The following is a 23,913-nucleotide window of genomic DNA, read 5'->3' as shown; positions in this document are numbered from 1 at the left end:
GGAGTAACATAAAACGATTCTCATAAAACAGTTACTGAGTCCAAAAATGCCCTCGAATACTGATTTGTACCCTGGAGGACACATCATAGCTTTGAAAGTGATTCCAACAGTGGAATCAGATATGGCAGCAACAAGGGCCAAACCCACAGGATACAGAGGTGACCACCTTGAGATGTGTAATGGGGAGGAATTTATCCCAGTAGGCTTACCAGGACAGATGGGCCTATGCCCTTAGAGTGACACCATGACCGCAGGACAGGAGACACAGCCCAAGCATCCTGGAGGACAAAGACACCAGTGGATGTGGGGGCTCAGCAGAGGGGTGGTAGCCAAGGCCAGTTCTACACTAAGGTTACTGTTGGTGAGACCTGCAGACAGGGTATACTGAAAACAAAACCATCACAAAAGGAACCAGAGAGATGCATGAGAACATCTCTCTACTCATCCAGCAGAGTGACTGGTGCCTTGTGATCTATTCGTTGTTCCCACTCCCCTTTCTCCCATCAGCTCCTTGTTGGTTCCTGGGGGATGTGTACGTGCGAGGGTCTGGGGTGGGCACTTCAGTGATGATGTAATAAATCCTGGCAGATGAAGGTCTTGGGGCTAGAAATGTCATCACAAGAAACTCTCAGGATCTGGGATAGGCTGGCAGGCTCCAGTCCTAAAGTACAATTTCAGTTTATTGTTTGACAACTTCCAAACAAAAGGGAAGCTCCGTCTAAACCACAAGTCTTAAGACTCATGATGGGAGGCTGGCCATCCACCAGCTGTCTACACCAGAGCTGGAATTCTCTTGAGATCCTGGGTAAGCCCAGCTTCCGAAAGCGCATTTGTGTTTGCAGAGCAGTGTGGGATTTCCACCCAAACCTACGCATGTGTGAGGATGGGCACAATAAATGCAGCTGAGAACCCTGAAACCAGACAGTAAAAGCTGCACACGCACCTGACTGCAGGTAAGAAACAGAAATGATGTTGCGGCCCAGCATCCGCACAGGGAGACGCGGCACACATGACACTACGTGGTGTTTTTCTTCAATTGATGCAACTCAGTAATTTTTATTGCAACTGGAAGACAATACATCACAGAAACTTTATGGTAGGTCTGGGGAAAAGTGTTATTTACAATAAATGATGAAATAGTTTGTCTTTGGCAATATGATTCTATACGAAGAATGCAAAATGCAGGTATGGATGCCTTCCAAGCAACACCATCAAGTCCCTAGAGTTCGGCTGATTGCGCCTGCCTCCACATTGTTTCTTTAGGTTCACACGAACATAACAGAACATCACGTTCTTTCTCCTTTATGGTTCTCCCTTTCTATTCATGATATTGGCAGTTTCATACAGAAAATACAGAAAAAAAAATTGGCTTTTAAAAAATTATTACTCTCGTAAATTAATTTGGCCGTGTACGTCTATTGGCCAGCCAAGGTCAGACGACCCTAAGCATCAATAGTAAACCTCTTGGTCTTCTGATTGCTTTATCACTTTTTTTTTTTCTGTAAAACAAAACAAAACTCAGAAATGTTACAGAATCAGAGTATTAAAAAATGTACAAGTGTATATGCTTCCCAGACACACATGGATACATTTTTCCTCCACATTTTCATCATGGCAGTATTAAGTAGTGAGTGTGAATGACACAGCATGAAACTGGTTACTGAATCAGCTATGAGCTCAGATGGCCTCAACATACATACTCAAGAAATGTTGCATGTTTAAATAACTGAGAGTGTGCTAAATCTCATCTAAAAAGAGGAGGAGGGGGCTGGGGAATGCAGGCCACAGTTATGAAAGGATGAATACAATTTCCAGGTTTAATAGGTTCACCATATCGAAGTCTTTGAGAATCCAATATGGAATATCAATTATTTTGCAAAAGGTAGAGAAAGCAGTTCTCAACTTTTGCAAATGAAATACAGTGGAAAAACACTGTTGTATGTATTCCAAATAAATAGTCTTGATTTCAATGCTAACAAAACAACGGGAAGGGTACTCGTGAGCATCTCGCGGTTAAGTCAGAAATGATGGTTCCCACAGGTCTGATTTCAGAAGTACAACAGCAAGGTGCAGCACCATAGCCACATCGGTGTCGGCTGTTAAAAGATGGATCATTTTAAAAACTGTGTTTTCCTTCCTTAATTTTTGGTCAGTGAAGCTAGCACTTGTTTGCTGAACTGTGGAAGAACTGCAAGGTCACACACATTATTCATGATAAAGCAGCCGAGCTGACGAGTCTGTGCTTAATTCAAGAATAACCAGTAGGAGAGAGAGAAAACACAAGGAGTTAACCACCGTCGCCGGTGCTCTCTCAAAGGAAGAGGGGTTAACAGATGAATTCACAAAGGTAGGCAGATCTATACAGAACACTGAATGCCATGTGTAAATCCTCATGAAACTCCAGAAACAGGAACACCACACAATGTATATACTTTGATTTACACATTCCGTTACAAAGGGAAAAAAAGACACCATTACAACTTTGTAACTGTGTTAACTGCAATATAAACCAAGTCCAGAGTTTGGCAGGTAACTAAAAGAGGGTTATCACTTAGGTTATATAGCAAAAGTGTTGATGTATATTATATATAGTAGTATAAATAATAAAAAAGTATTATTTAAATTAGATCACAGTGCTGCATTATGTGCATAACAGTGTTTGATATAGTATTGGTGGGCTGGGACCTACGACACTAAGGACTTAACTGTCAACACTGGGAAGTCACAATCAAGAGGAAACACAGAGTTCCAATGTTTTCTTTTGGTGGCAAAAAAAATTCTGAAGATGAAAGAAAAATACTTCTCTACAGAAACATAAAAATCAATTGCAACATCTGGGCAGCTGTGATCCACCAGAAAGAAACGAGTCCCAACCTGAATTCAAGGGAAAGATAAATCACATGGAATTTAATCCAGTCTCATCTAGAAAAGCTTCCCATTTAGGTCACTTGTACGTAACTCCAATTCCTTCTCCAAGAGCTCTTCCAGGAGAGGCGCACGGCCCCCCACACAGAGTGGAATGAGTGGAACTTGCGTCAGTAGCCCTTGGCCTGGGCAGTCCTGGCGTGGTGCAGGACTCTGAGCTGGGCACAGGCGTCCACCTGGTTCTCACTCTACAGAGCCCACTGCCTGATACTGTCCCTCAGGCAGGAGCCTCCTTCAACACAACGGCCCCTCCCAGAAGGCTCCTGGTAGTAACTGCTGTGGCCAGCAAGCACTAGACACATTGAATGCCTCTGCAAAACAAAACAAAACTCAACTCCGTTCTTGGGAAAGGCCTCTGGCACATTCCTTCTTAAAAACTCCCAAGATTGAGACCTGCCACAATCGTTCTGGCCATGGTTTTCTCCAACCACCAGTGAAATATGGGTTTGGTTCATTTTAGTTTCAGATAGATGGCTTCACCAAAGAACTCTTTAAAGAATACTGATTAGAGAGGGGCAGGGAAGTAGGAGCTTATGGTATATTATAAGGCTGGGAAATATCTATGATGCAAACCCTTTCCACATAGTACTAGATAAAGATAAAAGACAATTATAATAGGATAAAAATAACTGTCTATGTGTATATCATTTAAGAAAAAAAGAGTGACTGTCTCTTTCTCTTAAATGTGTCCGAGGGCCAATACAAGTAATCGTAGACATCGTGGCGTTGATGCGTTCACGGTTGGTTTCCAAAGCATCTTTAAATATTGCTATAGTTTCCCGTTTCCCCCTCCCCCCTGCCCCGTGTGAGTATGTGGGATACTGGAATGACACACGAACCGCCACTTCTCCCAGCAGGAGAAATGAAAGCAAAAACACCACACCTCTTAATGGTGTTCAGGCGATCTGTCAGACTAATGGATACATATGCTAGTTTGGAAGCTAAAAGAACACCTGACGTTTGGGAAGGAATTCCAAGACTAAAGTGAATGACACTTAAGCAAAATATTCTTTCACAAATAGGCTTGTGCTTAAATTCTCTACTGCTCTTGGAGGAGGGGATAAGAGAGGGTGCCTCCTGCCCCTTGGCTTGTTAAGGACACGGACAACCTCATTCTGCAATGAATTCACTACAAACAGCCACATACACATTGATACTTTTTGTTTTTGTTCTGAACAATCAAAATGCAAAGTTAAACACAATTGAGCCATTGTTTTGGTTATGCATAATGTGTATGCCTCCAAAAACAGAAGAAAAATAGGAAGAAGTACCCTCACTAAAGGTTCCCCGACAAGTCTTCCGGCAGATCCAACGAAGGGAGACTCAGGAAAATCACACTTAGAAAGCTGCCCGATGAGGTATTTATGCAAAAAGAGTGGTTCTGGAGTTAAGAACACACTTTTATATTTCTCTATTTCTCAAAGAGATCAGAAAAGTAAATCACACACATTGCATTTTATTATTTTCTAAAAGAGGCCTCTGCCCCTTTAGAAAAATGAAATGAGGGGAGACAGCCTACGGTGGGGATTTTAATTGGAAGAAGTCCCTGGCCAGAAACATTCCTGAATGTTGAACCCCTGCCTTTCAGGAGAGAGGTCTGAATTTTATCATCGGGGGAGTGGGATGAAGGTGGGGCACTGAGCTGGAGGTCTTTAGGCTTCGTCAGGTGACAACACAAATCAAGGTGTCGCTCAGGCTCCATAGTTGTGGATGGCTTTTAGGGTGGCAGATGTCTGGGGAGACGGAGGGAACAGAGCACTGCAAAGATATTTTATTCCCATCTACACCCTGAACAAATATGCTAGAAGGATTCAGCTTCAGGTCATGAATTCGACCTGCTGTAGAGGTGCAGGTTTTTTCAGGTTCTCTCATCAGCAACCCACCGGAAGGTAAGTGTGGGGAATGCACCAGTTAGTTCCCACTGTCCGGGCTGATGGAGCTTCTGACACTACCTGGTCCTGGCAGATGGGCTTGGCTTTGGCCCACAGCAGTCCCTTGTTTAAAAGTTAAGGTCATCTCTGTTCCCTCCCTCTCCTCACGCATCGTATCCTGAGCCACAGTACTGGGTGTCTGTGTTTTAAAGTTTCCCTCCACTTGGATGGAAGATCATATTCTTCTAGAGATTTCTCTTTGGAACCCCCCCATCCCCTCCAAAGAAAATTTCTTAGGCAAAGGTAACAGCAGGAGTTTCTGGGCTGCATGACACTGTCTGGTTTCTAAATTCAGCTCTCACGATCCAGGTGGTCTTAATTCCAGGTTGGTCAGTGTGCTGAAGGTAGCGATGGCCGGCCCCTGCTTCCTACTGCGACATGGCGTTGTGGTGATAGGATGTCTGGGGCTGGCCTTTCCTACCTCGGCATCGCTTCCTCCTTCACGTGAACCCCATCTCGTTCCCTCACCCAGTAAGGCCCATTAGCACGTTTCCCCTTCTTCTGGCTAATTTGCATAATTATTCACTGCCTTTTTCTTAGAACCAAATCATGGTAATGATTTTCTCAAGTAAGCGTCCCATAATTCTCTTGATTCTATCATACACACTCACTACTAAGTTTGCCCTCAAATTATTGCGTCATGTTAAACATGTACAGACAGAGAGAAAGGACACACTTTTCAACAGAGAATCAGAGGGGGTCGGGGCTGAAGTGCACACAAGGCAGTACAGAGTTCAACCATCCAAGCCCTACCAGAGCATGAAGATATTTTTATATTGCAGAGTAAGTTCCCCAACAGTCAGAATTTGTCCCTGAAGAAGGTTAAACCTTAAACACCTGCTTCAAAAAACGAAAACAAAATAACCCGAAAAAAACAAAAACAAACACACACACAAAAAAAAAAAACAAAAAGGAAAGAAAGGAAGCAAAGAAAAAGAAAGAAAAAAGAAGAAAACCAAAAGAACCTCTAAGCCTAAGGGCTTAAAAATTAGAGGCATAGCCTTTTCTCTATTTTCTATATTTATATGAAAATAATTCATGCTTCATGCTAAATACATTATTTACCTTACAAGAACTTTGTTACTTTTGAATAAAAAAAGTTTGTTTTTGTCATTTTTTTTCTTTTTTTTTTCTTCAAAGGAATCCATGCATTGTGGATCAGAAATTACTGCTGGCTATACTGGCTGAATGTGGAAATCATTGATTTTTGCAAAGATAAATCCTGACATTAATTGCAAACTCCATTTTGAGGGCAGTATAGGAGTTATTTTATTTTTTGCCATGTTTTCCTTTTTTTTTGTCCATCAGTGTGCCTTTTATCTTAAAAATACACCACAATACTAATGGCAGGTTCCGTAGCTTTCTAGTTTTTTTTTTCACTTGGATCAAATAGTTTTGATAGACAGAAAAAGATCTGTACCATTATTTCCTTTCCTTAACAGCTATTGTAATTTCCTGGACTTGGTTGCTTTTCACTTGGGCAGTTAAGAAGACACAGCTTGTTTTCCACATCAGTGTTCTCTCTCTCTCCTTCTTGTGTGTGTGTGTGTGTGTGTGTGTGTGCGTGGTGTGGTGTGTGTCTGTGTGTTATGTGTGTGTGCACAGGGCCAACCTTCAGGCTTATGGCTTTTGGAATATTTTCTTAATTTAATAGAGAACAGAATTCAATGATGAGCAACATCACTAAAAATTTACCCCATTTCTTCTCCATGAGTCACTGACGCCCGATGTGCGTGAACAGTCCAACGTCCACCTCGTAAGACGTCATCGGGCTTCAGGGTTCAGAAGCATGGAGGACTGGTGGCTGGCCCTCTGTGCTTGCCGTGTGACAGTTCCAGTGGCTTTCCTGGCACCCTCAGATGCCTGGTGCCACAGGCTTGGGTCTGTTCCTAGGGGGACGAGGGGTCCTCCTTCTCCTCAATTGCTTTATGTGCCTCAGTGAACCCAATGGGATGGACAACCTGACTTTTTAAACCTAAGGGTTGGGCCTGAACGATGATTACTTTGCCCACATGCCTTCTAGGTGCCGAATGTGTGTTCCTGTGGCATTGACGTTGACATCCCTGCGGATTCAGCCACAGGTTTCTGACAAGCTGGAGGAAGCAATGGTAATTTTGGCTTTTTCGGTTTTGTCTTCAGATAATGAAAAGTTTTTGTAAAACAGCTGAGTGTCAATATGAGTTCTATGGCTTCAATCTCCTTTAAAAATAAAATTCTTAAGGGTCCAAAACAAAGAAGGGGGGCAAATTAAAACAAAATAAAAGGAAAAGAAAAGAAAGAAAACCAAACCAAAAACAAGAAAAAAGAAAAAAATCGCTGATATTGCCACAAATCATTCGAAATCTCCTGACATGCTGAAACCAAATGGCCGTTAAGTTCAAAACAAATCAGTGACTTGTTTTTAATTTTTTGTGGTTTCCTTTTGCTCTTTCTGCCCCTTTGCCGTCCGATTGGTGATGTTATTCAAACAGGACCTGATCCCTGCTAAGTGCAGGAGCGACCCCGCTGCTTCTTTCATCTCCTCATCGTCGCTCTCGGGGGGCTTTTCGGTGCGTCTCTTTTTGAGGGGCAGTGTGTCGCTGGGGACCTTCCTGGCCTTGGCGAAGTGCTGGCGCTTCTTGTGCTGGGATGCATACCCGCTGTCCCCCAGAGAATCCTTGGGCTCCTTCTGGCTGTGCTTCCTGTCATCCTCCTCCGTGTCGCTGGGGCTCTCGTGGCTCTGGAAGCTCCCCTCGCTGCCCTCGCTGCCCTCCTGGCTCCCCTTGGTGGCAAACTCATAGTGGTCGTCGGCCGAGGAGGAGGAGGATGAGGAGGAGATGGAGTCGCTGGTGGGCGAGGTGCTCCGGGCGTTGGAGGACTTGGCACTGCTGTAGTTGTGATCCTCCTTGGGGTCTCCGCTGACCACCGGGGAGCCACATGACGGCTCGCTCTCAGTCCGCATCCGGCAGCTGGTGATGCCATTCCTGCAGAACGAGGACAGTGGGGAGGGACGGGAGACAAAAAGGGGACACAGTTAGACCTCCTCAGATGGGGGTGCCCAGCAGCCCGCCCGCCTTCAAACATCAGCCCCTCTGCGTTCAATGGAGCCACTCGCAAACTGTGGGGGCAACAGGTGGGTCTCCTTTGAAGGCAGGGTCCTAAATCCTGACACCTCAGTCTCCCCTGCTTATCTCCTGTAATGGCAGCTTCACTCCATTTGTGTGGCTGAGACGTCAAAACAGCACTTCTGAAGTGACAGCGGCGGAGGCTCCATATCTTACATTAAACCATAAAAATCAAGCTGTGCTTGGTTCTTGTCCCCGCCAACACCACGGAGTCAGACACCGCCAGACGATGTTGGCTGGGTACTTCAGAGAACAAAGTCTGCTCTCGTCTGAAGCTGCTACATTAGGAGGCTTTTGTCAGGAGACTAAACCAGTGTTCAGCAAAGACACCTGCCATGTGGTGACAGCTACTCACTCATGCATTCCCTCCCTGGTTCATGCAATCTACAAATATTCACTGAGCGACTAATAGAAATGCATGACCTTAGGGTGGGTTCTGGAGGAGGGACACGGGGACACGGGGTTGGATCGGATACAGCACTGCACAGCGATGCTGCAGCCTAACAGAAAGGCAAGTCAGGGTCACGTCACAGACCAGAGAGCAGTAAGCTACGATTTCCCCAACTCAACACCTGCCAGGCGCGTTGCTAAGCCTGTGCAGAGGACCATGTTTAACTCCGTAAAGTGGATATTAGCATCCTTATTTTACAGTGGCTCGAAGTGAAGCCTGGAGAAGTTCAGTGATGTACTTAAAGTCACACAGCTAATCACATGCAGAGCAGGGACTGGAATCAAAGTCTGACTCTCAAACTTGAGGTCTTAGCTACATCACCAGACCGACCCTCCTTTGTGATTTCCCTATAACAAGGTCCTTGCTACCCATGCCTATCAGGCCTCTGTAGTTCTCATCACGCCTCTGATTATTTCTTTGTGTCTTTACATCTGAGTGATGTACTTAACATCCCATGTGCTTCCTTATCGGGGAAGTGGGAATAGTAACTACACCTGCTTCCCATGGGTGTGGGGCTGAGGACACGCATTAATGCCTGCAGGTGTCGGGACCAGGGCTTGGCCTGAGAGCAATGGCTGTGAAGCTTATTCCTGGTTAGGACCCATACTCCTTGTGTCTGGGAGGCAGCTGCCTGTCTGATAGTGCCTGGCACCCAGGCTTCAGAAGGATGAATACTTGCAGGAGAGCAGGGTCACTTGTAGCTGAAGGGGACAAAGGAAGGACGCCAGGGAATGTTTTGCGGAAGACAAGGCATCTGATCTAGGACACAAGGGCTGAAGAATTTGACAGGGATGAGAACTGTTCTATTGCACCATGCTGGCCCGGTTTCCTGTAAGCTCATCTACCTTGTGATCCATTTCTAAGAGTTCTGGGGTACATGACCATACTTTTCCCGCCTAGATGAGCCCAAGTGTAAGTACTCTTCTGCTCCCTCCAGAGAGGACACTCCCTACCATCATCATGAACTGCGTGGTGATGATGTCCATGAATGCGTCCCATCAGAGAGCTAGCTCCGCCAGACAGGGCGTGGTGACTGCTAGGCCCCCAGTGGCTATCGCTGTGTCAGCACGGTGGACACAACAGATAAACTGAGGAAGTGCAGCAGCAGGTGGAATCACGTGGCCGAGAGTATGAAACTTGGGAAGTGACTGTGGGTCTCCACCACCATGACTCACTGGGCACACCCTGAGGATATGGCACCGGTAGAAGGGCTGTGGGCTCAGGATCACCAATGAGATAACAGTAGGGACAATTTCTACCCTGGCTTTTCTCCTGTCACCCTCATGGGCCTTGAGGCTCAGGGAGACTTCAGTTGCACCCCACACAGAAAGTGAAAGGGGAAGGGAAAGAGTCCCTAATGAAAAGGGTGCAGTAGGGAGTGAGGCGAAGGAGCTGCTGTCCTTCGGCCCCGGGGCCAGTGGTATTCTGCTAAATTTAGGCTGGGGGAGAGACTTCATACTGTTGGGTCCACCAGCAAAATGCATGAGGGTCATTATCAAAACTCAGCCTTTGCTAGATGTCCAAGAGCCTCATGACGAACCCCAACACTTACAATGTGTGCATTTGTTCATTGAAGTCGCCGTGAGACCCAGAAGGTTCCCAGCTTGTGTCCTGTGCTCCGTGATCCCAGACACACACCACCTCCCCCAAATCCTTACAGACAGAGCCCGGCTTGCACGGCACACACGCCTGTGTTCATATCCCAGTGCTGCTTATCAGTGACTCTGAGCAGGCTGTTTTACTTCTTGAAGCCTCAGCTTCCACATCTACCTTGCGGGGCTGTGCGAGGATTAAATGAACTGTCCTGAGCACAGAGCAAGGCTGCTTGTGGTACCTGATCATGTTTACTTGCCATCCGATTCCTGCGACTTCCTGCTGCTGTGACTTGTTCACTCTGAGCAGTCTTGTTTTCTCTTTCTACTCTGGATCAGGAGGCGTATGGGAACCCAGCACCAAGTCAGAGGCAACAGGCCCTTCAAGAGGAGTTCCTCCAGGGCTTGCCTGTGAACACAGCCCCTGAGCTTTGGGGTCTGGCCTCCTCCATATCTGTTTTCTGCAGACTTCCTATTTCTTGGCTGTGTCTTGGGTGCATAAAGATGGCTGGGATAAGATTACCTTGAGGTGTCACCAAATGTGAGACTTGGTAAATGTAATTAATCATACAGCTAGCTACTAACAGTTATTAAAGCGAACAAAAATGAAAGTCTCGTTGTATGGTCCTCTTGATCTTTGCCATTTCAGGGAACTACTGTAAAATACAAAAATAATTCACCCACTGAACTAACATCAAACAGTTTCACAGTAAATCTAAGTATAATTGAAAGGGTAAAGTGGGCTATACTTAGCTTTTAATAAATGGATTCAGTTCTGAATGCTTCTTTTAAAAAATAACTTGGGGCTTACAACTCACGTCACTACCACAGTGAAGCAGAACATGATCCCTCTCTGAACATAGATGGGGAGAATCACGAGAGTGAGAAAGAAAGCAAGTGCTCCACGGTGCTGATTCCTGGTGAATCTAGGTGAAGGGTCTGTGCTATTCATTGTGCTTTTCTTTCCCTTTTTTCCTAAGTTTGAACATTTTTTAAATACAAAGTGTTGGGCGGGGCGGGGGGGGGGAATACACTAGAACCAAAGCAATGACGTTAAAGGTGAGCTCCACGCTATCACAAGAGGAATGGTTTTGAGCCTGGGAATGTCTCTCTCTTTCTTAAATAGGGAGAGTAGCAGCATTGAAGAGGCGGATCCAAATGGAAACTTTCTTCTTAAAGAGATCCCATGGATTAAAGGGAGAACAGAAAAGAGAATGATTCCACAGCCCCTGATCTGATGCTGTGTGGGGCAGAGTTTCTGGTACCACCTAGAATCACACTGCATGTCAACAGAGTCCAGGACCCAAGTCCCTCTTGGAACACTGGCCTACTTAATCCATTTCACAGAAAAACAGAAGCTTAGCGAGCCTCATGGTTGTTGAGTGGGGTGGCTCAGACAATCTCGAAGATGGTTCAAGCAGGAATTCAAAATATCTCCCTGTCATTCCCGAAGAAGGAAGTTTACTGTGATAAAGACAGAAAACCAATACATCCACTGACAATATTTCTGGATGAAAACAGGTACACAGACATGACTTCAGGGAGTGAGAATTAAAACATAAATGCCTCTCTCTCCCATTTGATGAAATTAACCTTCCCTGAGATTGTAGCTTGGGATTATGTAATCCATAAATTACACACAAAACCCAGCAGGAAGTGACAAGCTCCTTCATTTATTAATAACTTGGTGCAACGTTATTCATGATGAAGAAAGCCAGCTGCACTGACTTGGTGTCAAATGCTTCCCGGCGCAGGCATTGCCATTACAGGAAAACAAATGCTTAAAAGAAACCAGCCATTCTCAACATGTTGGAAGGTGAATTTCTAACCACTTTCTTAAAAATCATTCATTAAAATGAACATGTGATACATCCGAAATGCCTGCAATTTTTCAGTTTTAGCTGAATTTATGTGTAATGATATAGCAATTAGCATACATTAGCATAAATGAGAGCCACCTGATTTTACTGGGCCTCTAAAAGTTTAACGCACGTGGCTCAACAAAACCACGTGCTATTCATCTCAAATAAAACCTGGTACTCATTCTCTTGTCAGATAGTTGGAAAATAGCAAACATAAAAAGTGAGAAATCACATTAGTTCAAACCCAGAATGAGCAGGCTTTTAACTAAAAGTCAAGGTGTAGGTTTATGACATGGTCATTTGCCATTTTTTGTTTGTTTGTTTGTTTAACCAATTAATTAGGGGTTCCACTACAGTATAACGAGCATGTGGCATCGCCGCCTCTTACCTGGTGCACTAGGAGTCTCTCTGGAACTAATGGCTCTAACTCTAAAGGATACCACGTAGGGTAGTTGTCCTCCCCAGGGATTTACTTGAGGACTCTGATCTTTTGCCAAATGTGAAAAGCAGATGGAATTAACGGGATGGTAGAAGCAGGGGACTGGAGCAAGTTCAAAGCTTCTTTTGAAAACCAACTGCAAGTAGACATGGAAAAGAAGAGATGGCCAGAGACTTCTACCTCCAGCCAAGCGGCAGAGAGACATTTGGAAGGTTCTCTTCTGACTATAATATAAAATATCCTAGATCAAGTACAGTAACTTGTTTTAAAGGCATTGCTGAGTTCACTAGAAAATCAGGGATATTCAGAGAACCACACAAACATACACACAAATAAAACATTTAAAAATAATCTGCAACGTGAGCAATCAGGCAACTAGGCAACTAAGAAAGCCAAAGTTTCTCTATAGCAAACGTCTGCCCTCACAGAAGAACAAGAACCCAAACTCACTCAGTGGGAGGCAGGAAGGGAGCAGCAGGAAGGTGGATTCCGGCTGCTCTCTGGTTACTGTGCACCCTCTAAGGGCATTAAAGTGGCCTCAGGTATACTGGTCCCCCGGGCTTCCAACCGAGGTTTCAAAAGCAAATCCTTTCTGGAAGAACATACTTTAAACCCAAGCCACAAGGAATTTCCATGGATAAGATTTCAAGAATATGGGTTCATAATAAAGAAAATAAAAATAAAAACATTAAACACAATGGGAATAAGCCACCACAAGCAAAGAGACAATAGTACAAAGAAGTGATAGAATCTGAACAGCAAAGACTACAAATGCTGAAATAATTAGTTACAGAAGGTAAAGTTAGTATGTTTAAAGAAATAAAGGAGGGAATTGAAAAACACTAGAAAGGAAGATCAGACTACATTGGAAAGCACTAAACAGAACTTCTACAGATAAAACATATAATCCTTGAAATTAAAAACATCAATGCAAAGTGTGGTGGCTCACACCTGTAATCTCAGCTACTCAAGATGCTGAGGAGGAAGAAGTGCTTGAGCCCAGGAGATCAAGCCCAGCCGGGGCAACATAGTGAGACCCTGCATCAAAAATAAATTAATTAATCTACATTGAAGGTGGTCCTAAAAAACTCAATGTGGCTGAAGAGAAAAATTAGTGAATTGTTATATGGACCTGAAGATACTACACAAAAAGCAGCAGAAGGAGACAGAGATAGAGAATACGGAAGAAAGGTTGGATGAGACGGAACACAGAAGAACCAATAGAAATCTAACTGGAGTTCCAGCGAAAATAAAAAATGGGGAAGATTCAATACTTGAATAGAAAATGGCTACAGTACCAATCTTCAGATTCAGAAAGCCAACACATCCCATGCGGGATAAAGAAAATAAAGCCCATACATAGATACATCACAGTCAAACTTTAGAGCAGACACAAAAAAGACAAAAAGATTTTAAAGTAGTACAAAGAAAACGTATCGCCTAAAGTACTAATTAGGATAAAACAAGTGAAGCAGAAGAAAGTAGAACAATATTCTCAAGAGAGAAAATAACTGTCAATCTAGCATTTTATATCCAGTAACACTATCTTCTAAGGGTAAGGGCAAAATACATTTTTTCAGGCAAAAATTGAGGGCTTTAACCTCAAATAAACCCTCACTGTAGGAATTTCTTAAGAATATATTTCAGGAAAGAGAAAAATCATCCAAAATGGAAGATCTGAGATGTAAGAAGAAAGAATCAGTAAAGAAAATGTAGGCTGGGTGCTGTAGCTCATGTCTGTAATCCCAGCACTTTGGGAGGCCGAGGGAAGTGAACCACTTGAGCCCAGCGGTTCCAAGACCAGCCTGGCAACATGGCAAAACCCTGTCTCTACTAAAAATGCAAAAAATTAACTGAACATGGTGGTGCATGCCTGTAGTCCCCACTACTTGGGAGGCTGAGGTGGTAGGATCATTTGAAACTGGGAGGCTGAGGCTGCAGTGAGCTGTGTTTGTGCCACTGCACTCCAGCGTGGGCAACAGGAGTGAGACCCTATCCCAAAAAAGAAAAGAAAATGTGGCCAAGTATTGATTGTACAATACAATAATAATAAAGACTAAGTGGTTAAAGACACTACACACACACACAAAACAAACAAACAAACAAACAAACAAAAAAACCAAAAATACCCAGAACTGAAGCACTGGAGAAATGTAGCATATCAATTGGGAGGTGGACAGAACTGAATTTAAAGCATTCCCAGAGCCCTGTATTAATCAGAAGGTTAAAGATATTGATTAACTGTAAATATTTTAAGATATTCATGCTAAAAGTTCTAGGATCAACACTAAATGAAGAAAAACAGAATGGGTAACTTCCAAATCATTAGAAGGGGGAAAAAATGGAATGAGGAGTAGGAAAATCAATTTAAAATAATGCTAGAAAGAAAATCTGAAAAAATGAGGCAAACACAAATGTAAAACGAGATGATAGAACCAAACGTAAAAATGTCAATAAAAATGGGCTAAAAATCTTCAGCTAAAAGGTATAGATCATTAGCTCAAATTTAAAAAAGAAAAAAGAAGCCCTATACTGTTTGCAAGAGACACTCCTACACAACAGGATAAAGAAAAACAAGTTAAAAGTAAAAGACTGGAACAAGTTATGCTATGCTGGTATAGCAATATTAAAATGAGATCAGATAGATTTCAAGGCAAAAATCATTATTCCAGATAAACAGTCATTCAACATTCTAAAGATTCAATCCATCAGGAAGATAAAACAATTCAAAATGTGCATAGTTCCAATAAAATACCTTCAAAATATATATGCCTAAAATTGAAAGAGGTACCAGAAGAAATAGTCAAATCTACATTGGAATGGCAGATTTTAATACATCCCTTTCAGTATACAGTTGATCAAACTGACACACACACACAAAAGTTTCGTATGGAGATTTGACTTATTGGACATAAACACAGAACATGTGCTAATAATGGAAAAGACATATTTTTTGATGCACACATGACATTTTTTACTTTTATCTACTTATTTATTTTTCATTTATAACTGAGAGAGATGGGGGTCTTACTATGTTGACCAGACTAGTCTTGAACTCGTGACCTCAAGCAATCTCCCACGTCAGCTTCCCAAACTGCTGGGATTATAGTTGTCAGCCACCACAACTGGCTGAAATATTTTTTAAAAATTGATATATACGAGACCATACAGCAAGTGTCAACAAATTTCAAAGAAGCAATATTGTACAGATAAATTCTCTGACCACAACGTATTGAAATTAACAGTCAATGTTGAGAGATAACTAAACACAAAAATAAAAAACAACTATCTTCTCTTTAGTTTGGAAATTCAAAGAACACATTTTAAAAATACCCATGGATCAAAGAAAAAATCAAAATGGCAATTAGAAAATACTTATACCTTAACAATAATTAAAATAATACCAAAACTGAGAGAATGCAAAAAGCAGTAGGGTGAGGAAAATTAAAACCTTAAACTTGTATAAAAGAAGAAGAAAGGCTTGAAATAAAAGTACCCAATCTAGACAAAGAAAAACAGAATAAATCCAAAAAAGAAAGGAAATTATAAATAGTAGAAATCAATGGAATAAAGAATAAATGCAAAGTAGAGCTAACTTAAAAAGTTGATTCTTTGAAAAAAAAATCTATGGCGAGATTAACTAAGCAAAAGAGAAATGATACAAATAAAATAAGGAATAAAAAAGGGACATAGTTACAGAAGATGTTTTGAAATATGACAAGGTATATTATGAATAATTCTTTGCCAATATATTTGAAAACTGAGGTGACGTGGACAAACTCCTAGAGTTGCCAAAAGAAATTCAAAAGGAAATTTAAAAGCACAAGTCATCCTATTATCATTATGTAAATTAAATCAATAGTTAAAAATCATCTCACAAGGAAAACACCAGTGCCAGACTATTTTGCAAGCAAGTTCCAACAAACATTAAGCAATAGATATTTCCAGTCTTAGATAAACGCTTTCAGAGTTTATCTGAAAGAGTGAATATGCCTCAACTCCTTTTCTGAGGCTAATGTAATCTTGACAATACACTAGATAAAGACAGAACAAGAGAAACGTGGGTTATAAACAAAGACACAAAATTCATAAATAAAATATTAGCTTGGCAACTCTAGTAATGTGTAAAAAAAAGTATCATAAGCAAGTATATTCAGAAATGCAAGTTTTGTTCAAAATGACAAATTTATAGTGTAATTCACCACAGTAAAAAAAAAAAAAAGAAAAATTTTATAGTTAACGATGCAAACTTTTTTTTAATGAAACTCAATAACCACTCAGGATAAAATATCATAGCAAACTATGAATAGAATAATTTTGTTATGATAAAGCATATTTCCTAAGAAACCTTTAACTAATATCCTATCCATTGTGAATCAGTAACATGGGTCCATTTAAAATATGAAATAACACAAAGATGCCTGTTATCATAACTTCTATTCAGAGGTCCTGGACTGTGCAATAGGACAGGAAAAAGAAAAGATACAATTAGGAAAAAAAAACCCACCAGGATTGACAAAAGATATGATTTGTGCACAGAAGAATCTATAAACTGTTAGAATTACTAATGCAGTTTATTTGGCAAGGTTGCTGGAAAAAAAAATCAATAATGTGAAATAAATTGCACTTCCATATATTAGCAGCAAGTGGAAAATACATCATATTAATTTGTAAAATTTATAACAGCATGAAAAAGAATCTATTCTATGTAGAATAAATCTAACTGAACAGGCATAAGAACTTTAGGGAAAAAAATCATAAAGGTATAATGAGAGGCACTGAATATTTAAATAAATGGAGAACTACACACACTCATGGACTGAAAGATGCAAAAAGGAAGTTTTGTTGTTAAGAGTTAGGGTCTCACTATATTCAGGCTGGCCTCAAACTCCCAGCTTAAGCAATCTTCCCGCCTCAGCCTCCTGAGTAGCTGGGACTACAGGTACATGCCACTGTACCTGGCTTTCAATATAGGAGTATTAATCCACAACAAATTGATCTACAGATTCCATACAATTCTAGTCAGGAATCACAATAGGATGTCTTTTGTTCTTCTTGTTTGCACATCCCCTTGCAGTTTATTAAGCTGATTATAAAATTTACATGCAACTGCAAACAGCCAAGAATAGCAAAGACACTTTAAAAAGAACAAAGTGGGAGAACATGTGCTCCCAGACTTAAGAACTTACAAAGATATAATAATTCAGACACTGTGGTATTGCCACGGTACAGGAAAATACGAAATAGGACCAAGAGCCCCCAAAATAAACCCACAAATATTAGGAAACCTGATATATATCAGAGCTAGCATTTCATATCAGTGGGAAAAAGAGGGGCTACTTAATAAGTGATGCTGGGATAACTGTTTATTATTTGAAAAATATTTAAATGTATCTCTATCTCACTCCGTAACTCCAGATGGATTACAGACTCAAATAATAAGACTTAAATGTGAAACAAAAAACTTTAAACCTTTTAGAAAAAAAACCGTAGGAGACTAGATGACCACAGAGTAGGGAGATAAATCTTTAAGACACCAGATTTCATAGAAAGATTGATACATGTGATTAATAAGAATGGAAATTGAAAGAGAGTGAAAAGACCATCCGCGAACTTAGAAAATCTGCAACATATGTACTCAATACAAGATTGATATGTAGACTATATATCAAGAACTCCTATGAAGAGAAGAAAAGGGAACCCAGTAGAAAAATGAGCAAAATGCTAAATAGGAAATCCATGAAATAATATATTCAAAGAGCCCATTAAATATATGAAAAACTGTGCAACATCTTTAGTAACAAGGGAAACACAAATTTTGTTTGTTTGTTTGTTTTTTTGTTTCTTTTTTGAGACAGAGTCTGGCTCTGTCGCCGGGGCTGGAGTGCAGTGGCCGGATTTCAGCTCACTGCAAGCTCCGCCTCCCGGGTTTACGCCATTCTCCTGCCTCAGCCTCCTGAGTAGCTGGGACTACCCCGCCACCTCGCCTGGCTAGTTTTTTTTTTGTATTTTTTAGTAGAGACGGGGTTTCACCGTGTTAGCCAGGATGGTCTCGATCTCCTGACCTCGTGATCCGCCCGTCTCGGCCTCCCAAAGTGCTGGGATTACAGGCTTGAGCCACCGCGCCCAGCCGGGAAACACAAATTAAAGTACAATGAGATACCATTATATACCTACTAGATTGGCTGAAATGACAAAGCATGACAATTCTAAATGTGTGTGAAGATGTGGAGGACTAGGGACTATCACACTCTGTTGCTGGCAATGTAATTGGAAACAAGCACTTTACAAAACAATGTAGCATTACCTTGTAAAGCTGAGCATGTACATACATATCCTATAAACCAACAATTTCACTGCTAGACATCTTAAATGAATTTGAGACACGTATAAGAATCTCCACAGCAGCACTGCTTGTAATAGCAAAGAACTATTAATGATCCAAATGTCTTTCTTAAAAAAATGATGGTATAGTCAAATAATGGAATATCATATAACATGAAAATGACTCAATTACAGTTATACGTCACAAAACAAAGAAACCTAATATGAATTTAAAAAAAAAAAAAAGTTAAAAAAGACACAGTATCATTCTAGTTATTTAAAAAACTCAGAGCTGGGCACTGTGGCTCACACCTGTAATCCTAGCACTTTGGGAGGCTGAGGTGTGTGGATTGTTTGAGCTCAGGAGTTCGGGACCAGCCTGGGCAACATGGCACGATGTCATCTCTACAAAAAATAGAAAAATCAGCCAGGAGCGGTGGTGAGTGCCTGTAGTCCCAAATACTTGGAAGGCTGAGAAGTGGGACGACGAGGCTGCAGCAAGCCGTGACTGTGCCACTGCACTCTGGTGTGGGTGACAAAGTGAGACCCTGTCTCAAATAAATAAAGAAATAAAAAGAGAGTAGCCTCCCCAAACCATAAAGATGAACACTACAAAGAATGATAAGAAATACTAACGAGCATGCAGAGAATCATTTAATACCAGTTGCATAAAAGACTTCTCACCAGGTATCAAATTCTACCTAGGAGAGAGAGGCCATTTAGGTCATTAGTTAAACTGATTTAACTTAACTGGAAGATTCCAGTTCTTCCCGACCTTTTTCACAAAATCCAGTCTAATTCTACCTGTGCCTCAGCTGTAAAATCAAGGTGAGGTTTAAGAACCCTTCCATCAGCCCTAGAATTCTGCAATCTGGCAGATGCATGGCTAAAAAGGTGAAGGATGTCCAGGGGGCAGGTGGTTAGCCCCTCCTGGAAGCATCCAGGATCAACTCTAAGAGTTCTAACTCAGTGGTAATCTCCAGGGGGACCACAATTTTCTCCCAGGAGCTGCAAACTGCTCCCCTAAACCACTGAGATAAACATGATTTCCTTTTTGCAAGAGATCACACAACACAAACAGGAGTGATCCTAAAACTCTCCACCATGAATTATTTTGCATTTAAACCAGTCCAGAATCATAGGGAGTTTGGAGGATTTCTAGATACAACATGAAAAAGAGCCACCAGGACTTTCAAAAGCATTAACAAATGTCATTGATATGAAATATGAGGAGCAGCTCTAGAATGCTGATCAAATTTCACAGTTTGCTGGTTGTTGTTTAAAGTTCTGGACCAGAAGGGCCCAAAGCAAAAACTATGCTTGCTGAAACGTGCCCAGGAGGGAATTCAGTGCATGCTTTGTGTGACTGGGATTCTTTTCCTCCTTCCCCTTAAACCTAGCTCTTTAGTATTTTCTCCTCTCCTCCCACTACAAAGCAAAATCTAATACTGGGTTTTGTAATTGCTTCCAAAGACCATGATTTCAAAGACAAAGGCCAACAGGTGCTTGGTCTTTAAATACGGAACAAAATACAACACTAGAAAAGATCAGCAGCCAATCTGCTCTCAAGTTACATAATTGGACTACAACCCTATCTTAATACCAAAGGTTGCCACCTTCCTACTCTCCTGATACAAACATCTTCTCAAGAGAGGAGACAAGACAGCTGACCCGGAGCAGAACTTAGGCTGAAGGATGGGTTTTCCTGATGATTCTATTTTGACATGACCTTAAGAATTAATGTTTTCTACTACAGTCAGACCATTAATGCCTGACGTGCTTCATGTTCCATGGGAAGTACAGTTTTCACTTGAGGTTGTTGGAGATCCAAATAAAATTAAGCAGCCTTAGATGGTGATTGGATGAAACTCTTGCCTAATTTGGTAACAGGTAGGGTGGTCTAGACTTGTAGTCCAGATGATGGCCAGCACTCTTGAAAGCCAATGGCTTTGCCAACAAATGTACACTGTGCTGAAAGGTGGCATGGATTCGATCTAAGCCTTCTCCTAAGGTTTTGGGGTACCTGAGGTTCCAGTGCTCAGGAAGGAAACCTGGGAAGGTCTGTGGGAGACAGGCTAGGTAAATCCATGAGGCTTTCCATGTTATCGAACACCTACATAATGCTGACTACGTGCCAGGCACACAGCTGTGTGTGAATCCAAATAACCCATGAGGCAGACACACACTTTTCCTTTTGAGAAGCCGTGGGCACTTCCCCGAGGTCACACGGCTGCAGGCGACAGACCCCGGAAATGTGGTTCCTGAGTTCACATGCGTATTTTGTTGGCTCAGTTGCTACAGAACAGGCCTTCCCCCCATCAGCTTTCTCCCAATCCTCCAGTGAGCCCTGGACATTTCATTCTTTTCTGCCACCTGATGAGGCATGTAGGGATCAAAAAGAGCCCTAAAGATTAAAAGCAAGGTGGCTGAGATCCAGGGGGGTTGCTGTGACCCAACCCTGGGTGTGGGGCAGCCCACGATGCTGTGAATGTAAGAAACCTGGGACTCCTCCTTCCCAAGAAGGCCAGCAACAGCTCTCCCAGGGCTGTCATCATGGGTTCCATTCAAAGCAATCTCTGCAAGGGATTTCCCTGGGAAAGCAGCCGAAGACACAGGCATACAACTTTAAGATGTGTGGGTAGTTATTTTGAGGGTGATGTGTCTTGAGGACTTGACGCCCAGGCAAATTTAAAAATAAGCAGGTTTCCAACGTCTAAGGATGGGCCAATCTTGGAGGTTATTGAGTAAAAAGTCAACACCGTAAAGTCAATTACACTATTGACAGATACTCTTACAAGGAGATTTCACATCATAATTATATGCAAAGGAACCTAGCAAATAGAAGCTGTGCAATGATCAGCTAATAAAGGTAACACTTCATCTATGTCAATAACAGTTTCAGAGTTAAGACAAACAAACATGGCCTTTGCCACTCAGTGGAGGGAAAAAAAAATCCCTGAAAGACAAATATTTTCACTTAAGGAGAAGTCGCTTAGACTCACAAGGAAAACCTGTCACACAAAAGAGTGGGAAATTGGTCTTTAGTGGGTGCTAATGACTCTCCACCCTCCCTGGGCCCCAGCTGAACAGACTGGGGCAGCAACCCCTGTAAACATCTGAGCATATACAGAACACTTGGGCACTGCCACGTGGTCTGGGAGATAACATTCTGTATTGTTCTAGTCTCCACTGGACTGCTTTCCCTTTCAGCCTTGGCTGAGTTTGGGTTCCACTGACATGTGGCCAAATTAAAAAATGTTAAAATTATGATGAATGTGAAAATGCAAAACAAGATTTTTTTTTTTCTCCAAGCATTTCTTAATGGGTTTTACACAGACACTGATTAGGCAAATGCCTCCATAGCTATGTTTGTGTTCCTTCTTTCCAAAAGCATCTCAGTGTCTGCTACTTGCGCTACAAAAAGAGGGCAAAGATACTACAAGCAAGTACCCCTAATTTCTAGAGCTTGCTTGCCCTCTTCCCCTAATTTCCCTTAACACTGAGTGGGGCAAGTTCAGAATTGGCATTTGGACAACTAACTGCTAATGCACAATGGTTTTCTTTACTGGTTATCTCTCTCTCACTCTCTTTTTTTCTTTTTTGTTTTGAGACGGAGTCTAGCTCTGTCGCCCAGGCTGGAGTGCAGTGGCCAGATCTCAGCTCACTGCAAGCTCCACCTCCCAGGTTTACGCCATTCTCCTGCCTCAGCCTCCCGAGTAGCTGGAACTACAGGCGCCCGCCACCTCGCCCGGCTAGTTTTTTGTATTTTTTAGTACAGACGGGGTTTCACTGGGTTAGCCAGGATGGTCTCGATCTCCTGACCTCATGATCCGCCCGTCTTGGCCTCCCAAAGTGCTAGGATTACAGGCTTGAGCCACCGCGCCTGGCCTTTTTTTTTGTTTTTACAGAGTCTTGCTCTGTTGCCCAGCAGGCTGGAGTGCAATGGCACAATTTCGGCTCACTGCAACCTCCACCTCCTGGGTTCAGGGGATTCTGCCATCTCAGCCTCCTGAGTAGCTGGGACTACAGGCACACGCCATCATGCCCAGCTAATTTTTGTATTTTCAGTAGAGATGATGTTTCACCATGATGGCCAGACTGGTCTCGAACTCCTGACCTCAGGTGATCCGCCTGCCTCAGCCTCCCAAAGTGCTGGGATTACAGGTGTGAGCCATCGTGCCTGGCCTCTTTACTGGTTATCTCTATTTATGCAAATGGTAACTTGCCTAGTTTCTGCAAACTATGGTTGCACATTTTACCAAAATGATTTTGTTCAAAATTCCTATGATGCTCAGGAAAGTCACTCTTTAATTAGACTATACGTGCCTTTGTAGTGGCAGACATGAAGAAAGCTGTGCCATTACAAAGCTATTGCCACTCAGTCTCAAACCCACCCTTCTACTCTGTTTCCCACACTGGGGCTGGATTTTACCACCGGGCTCCATGTGAGGCTCTGCCACCAGGGGGTGCCATAGAGAGACTGAGAAGGTGGTGGGGGAAGATGGAAGTGGCTGGCTCCTGCCTGTTTCGTGTTCTTGAGCCACCCAGCAATGCCTCTGCACCTCAGCAGCAGCATTCATTCTTGACGTTGCCAAACCCAGTTTGCAGCTTTTCCAGCACCTGCAGAACTATGTTCCCTTAGAGGCACCAGCACCATCAGAGGCTGCTTCCTAGCCCCTGCCCCCCATGCAAAGGTGAGTTTCAGCTCTGCCCTTTGTTTCCAACCTCTTCCCTTTGTTCCCTCAGCCCTAGAGGTGGTAGCTGCCTCCTGCAATTACTCTCTCCATGACACCCTGAGTTATCTCTTTACCTTTCAGTGACCTAGTTAATAACTTCCTACCTGGTTCACAGGTTTGCTTTCTTTCTAATCATTTTGATTTTTACATGGTCTCACTCTGTCACCCAGGCTGCAATGCAGTGGAGCAATCTCAGCTCACTGCAGTCTTGACCTCCCAGGCTCAAGGGATCCTCCCACCTCAGCATGCAGAGTAGCTAGGACCACTTGCGTGAACCGCTGCCAAGCCTTTTTTTTTTTTTTTTTAAATAATAGAGATAAGGTTTTGCCATGTTGCCCAGGCTGGTCTCAAATTCCTGAGCTCAAGTGATCCACCCACCTGAGCCTCTCAGTGTTGGGATTACAGGCGTGAGTCAACGTGCCCGGCCTCGGCGAATTTTTGAACTTTTTGTAGAGCTGGGGTCCCTCTATGTTGCTCAGGCTGGTCTCAAATTCCTGGCCTCAAGTGATCCTCCTGCCTCAGCCTCTCAAAGTGCTGAGATTACAGACA

General features: G+C 42.6%; 1 protein-coding gene across 4 annotated transcripts in view; it reads right to left on the bottom strand.

The window, feature by feature from the left end:
* Positions 1-1,025: 1,025 nt before the first annotated feature.
* FOXN3 (forkhead box N3) overlaps positions 1,026-23,913 on the bottom strand; it is a 472,003-nt gene continuing 449,115 nt past the window's right edge. For 2 of the 4 annotated variants that reach the window (XM_011949431.1, XM_011949432.1), the window contains one exon: positions 1,026-7,819. In XM_011949431.1, coding sequence (XP_011804821.1) covers positions 7,258-7,819 — 562 coding nt within the window. In that variant the 3' untranslated portion in view covers positions 1,026-7,257. The remainder of the gene's footprint in view (positions 7,820-23,913) is intronic. The other 2 variants (XM_011949430.1, XM_011949433.1) reach the window with 1 other exon arrangement.

Source organism: Colobus angolensis, unplaced genomic scaffold (assembly GCF_000951035.1).
Source record: "Colobus angolensis palliatus isolate OR3802 unplaced genomic scaffold, Cang.pa_1.0 Scaffold3, whole genome shotgun sequence".
NCBI lineage: Eukaryota > Metazoa > Chordata > Mammalia > Primates > Cercopithecidae > Colobus > Colobus angolensis.
Note: the sequence above shows the minus strand (reverse complement) of the source record. Positions and strands in the feature narration are given on the sequence as shown.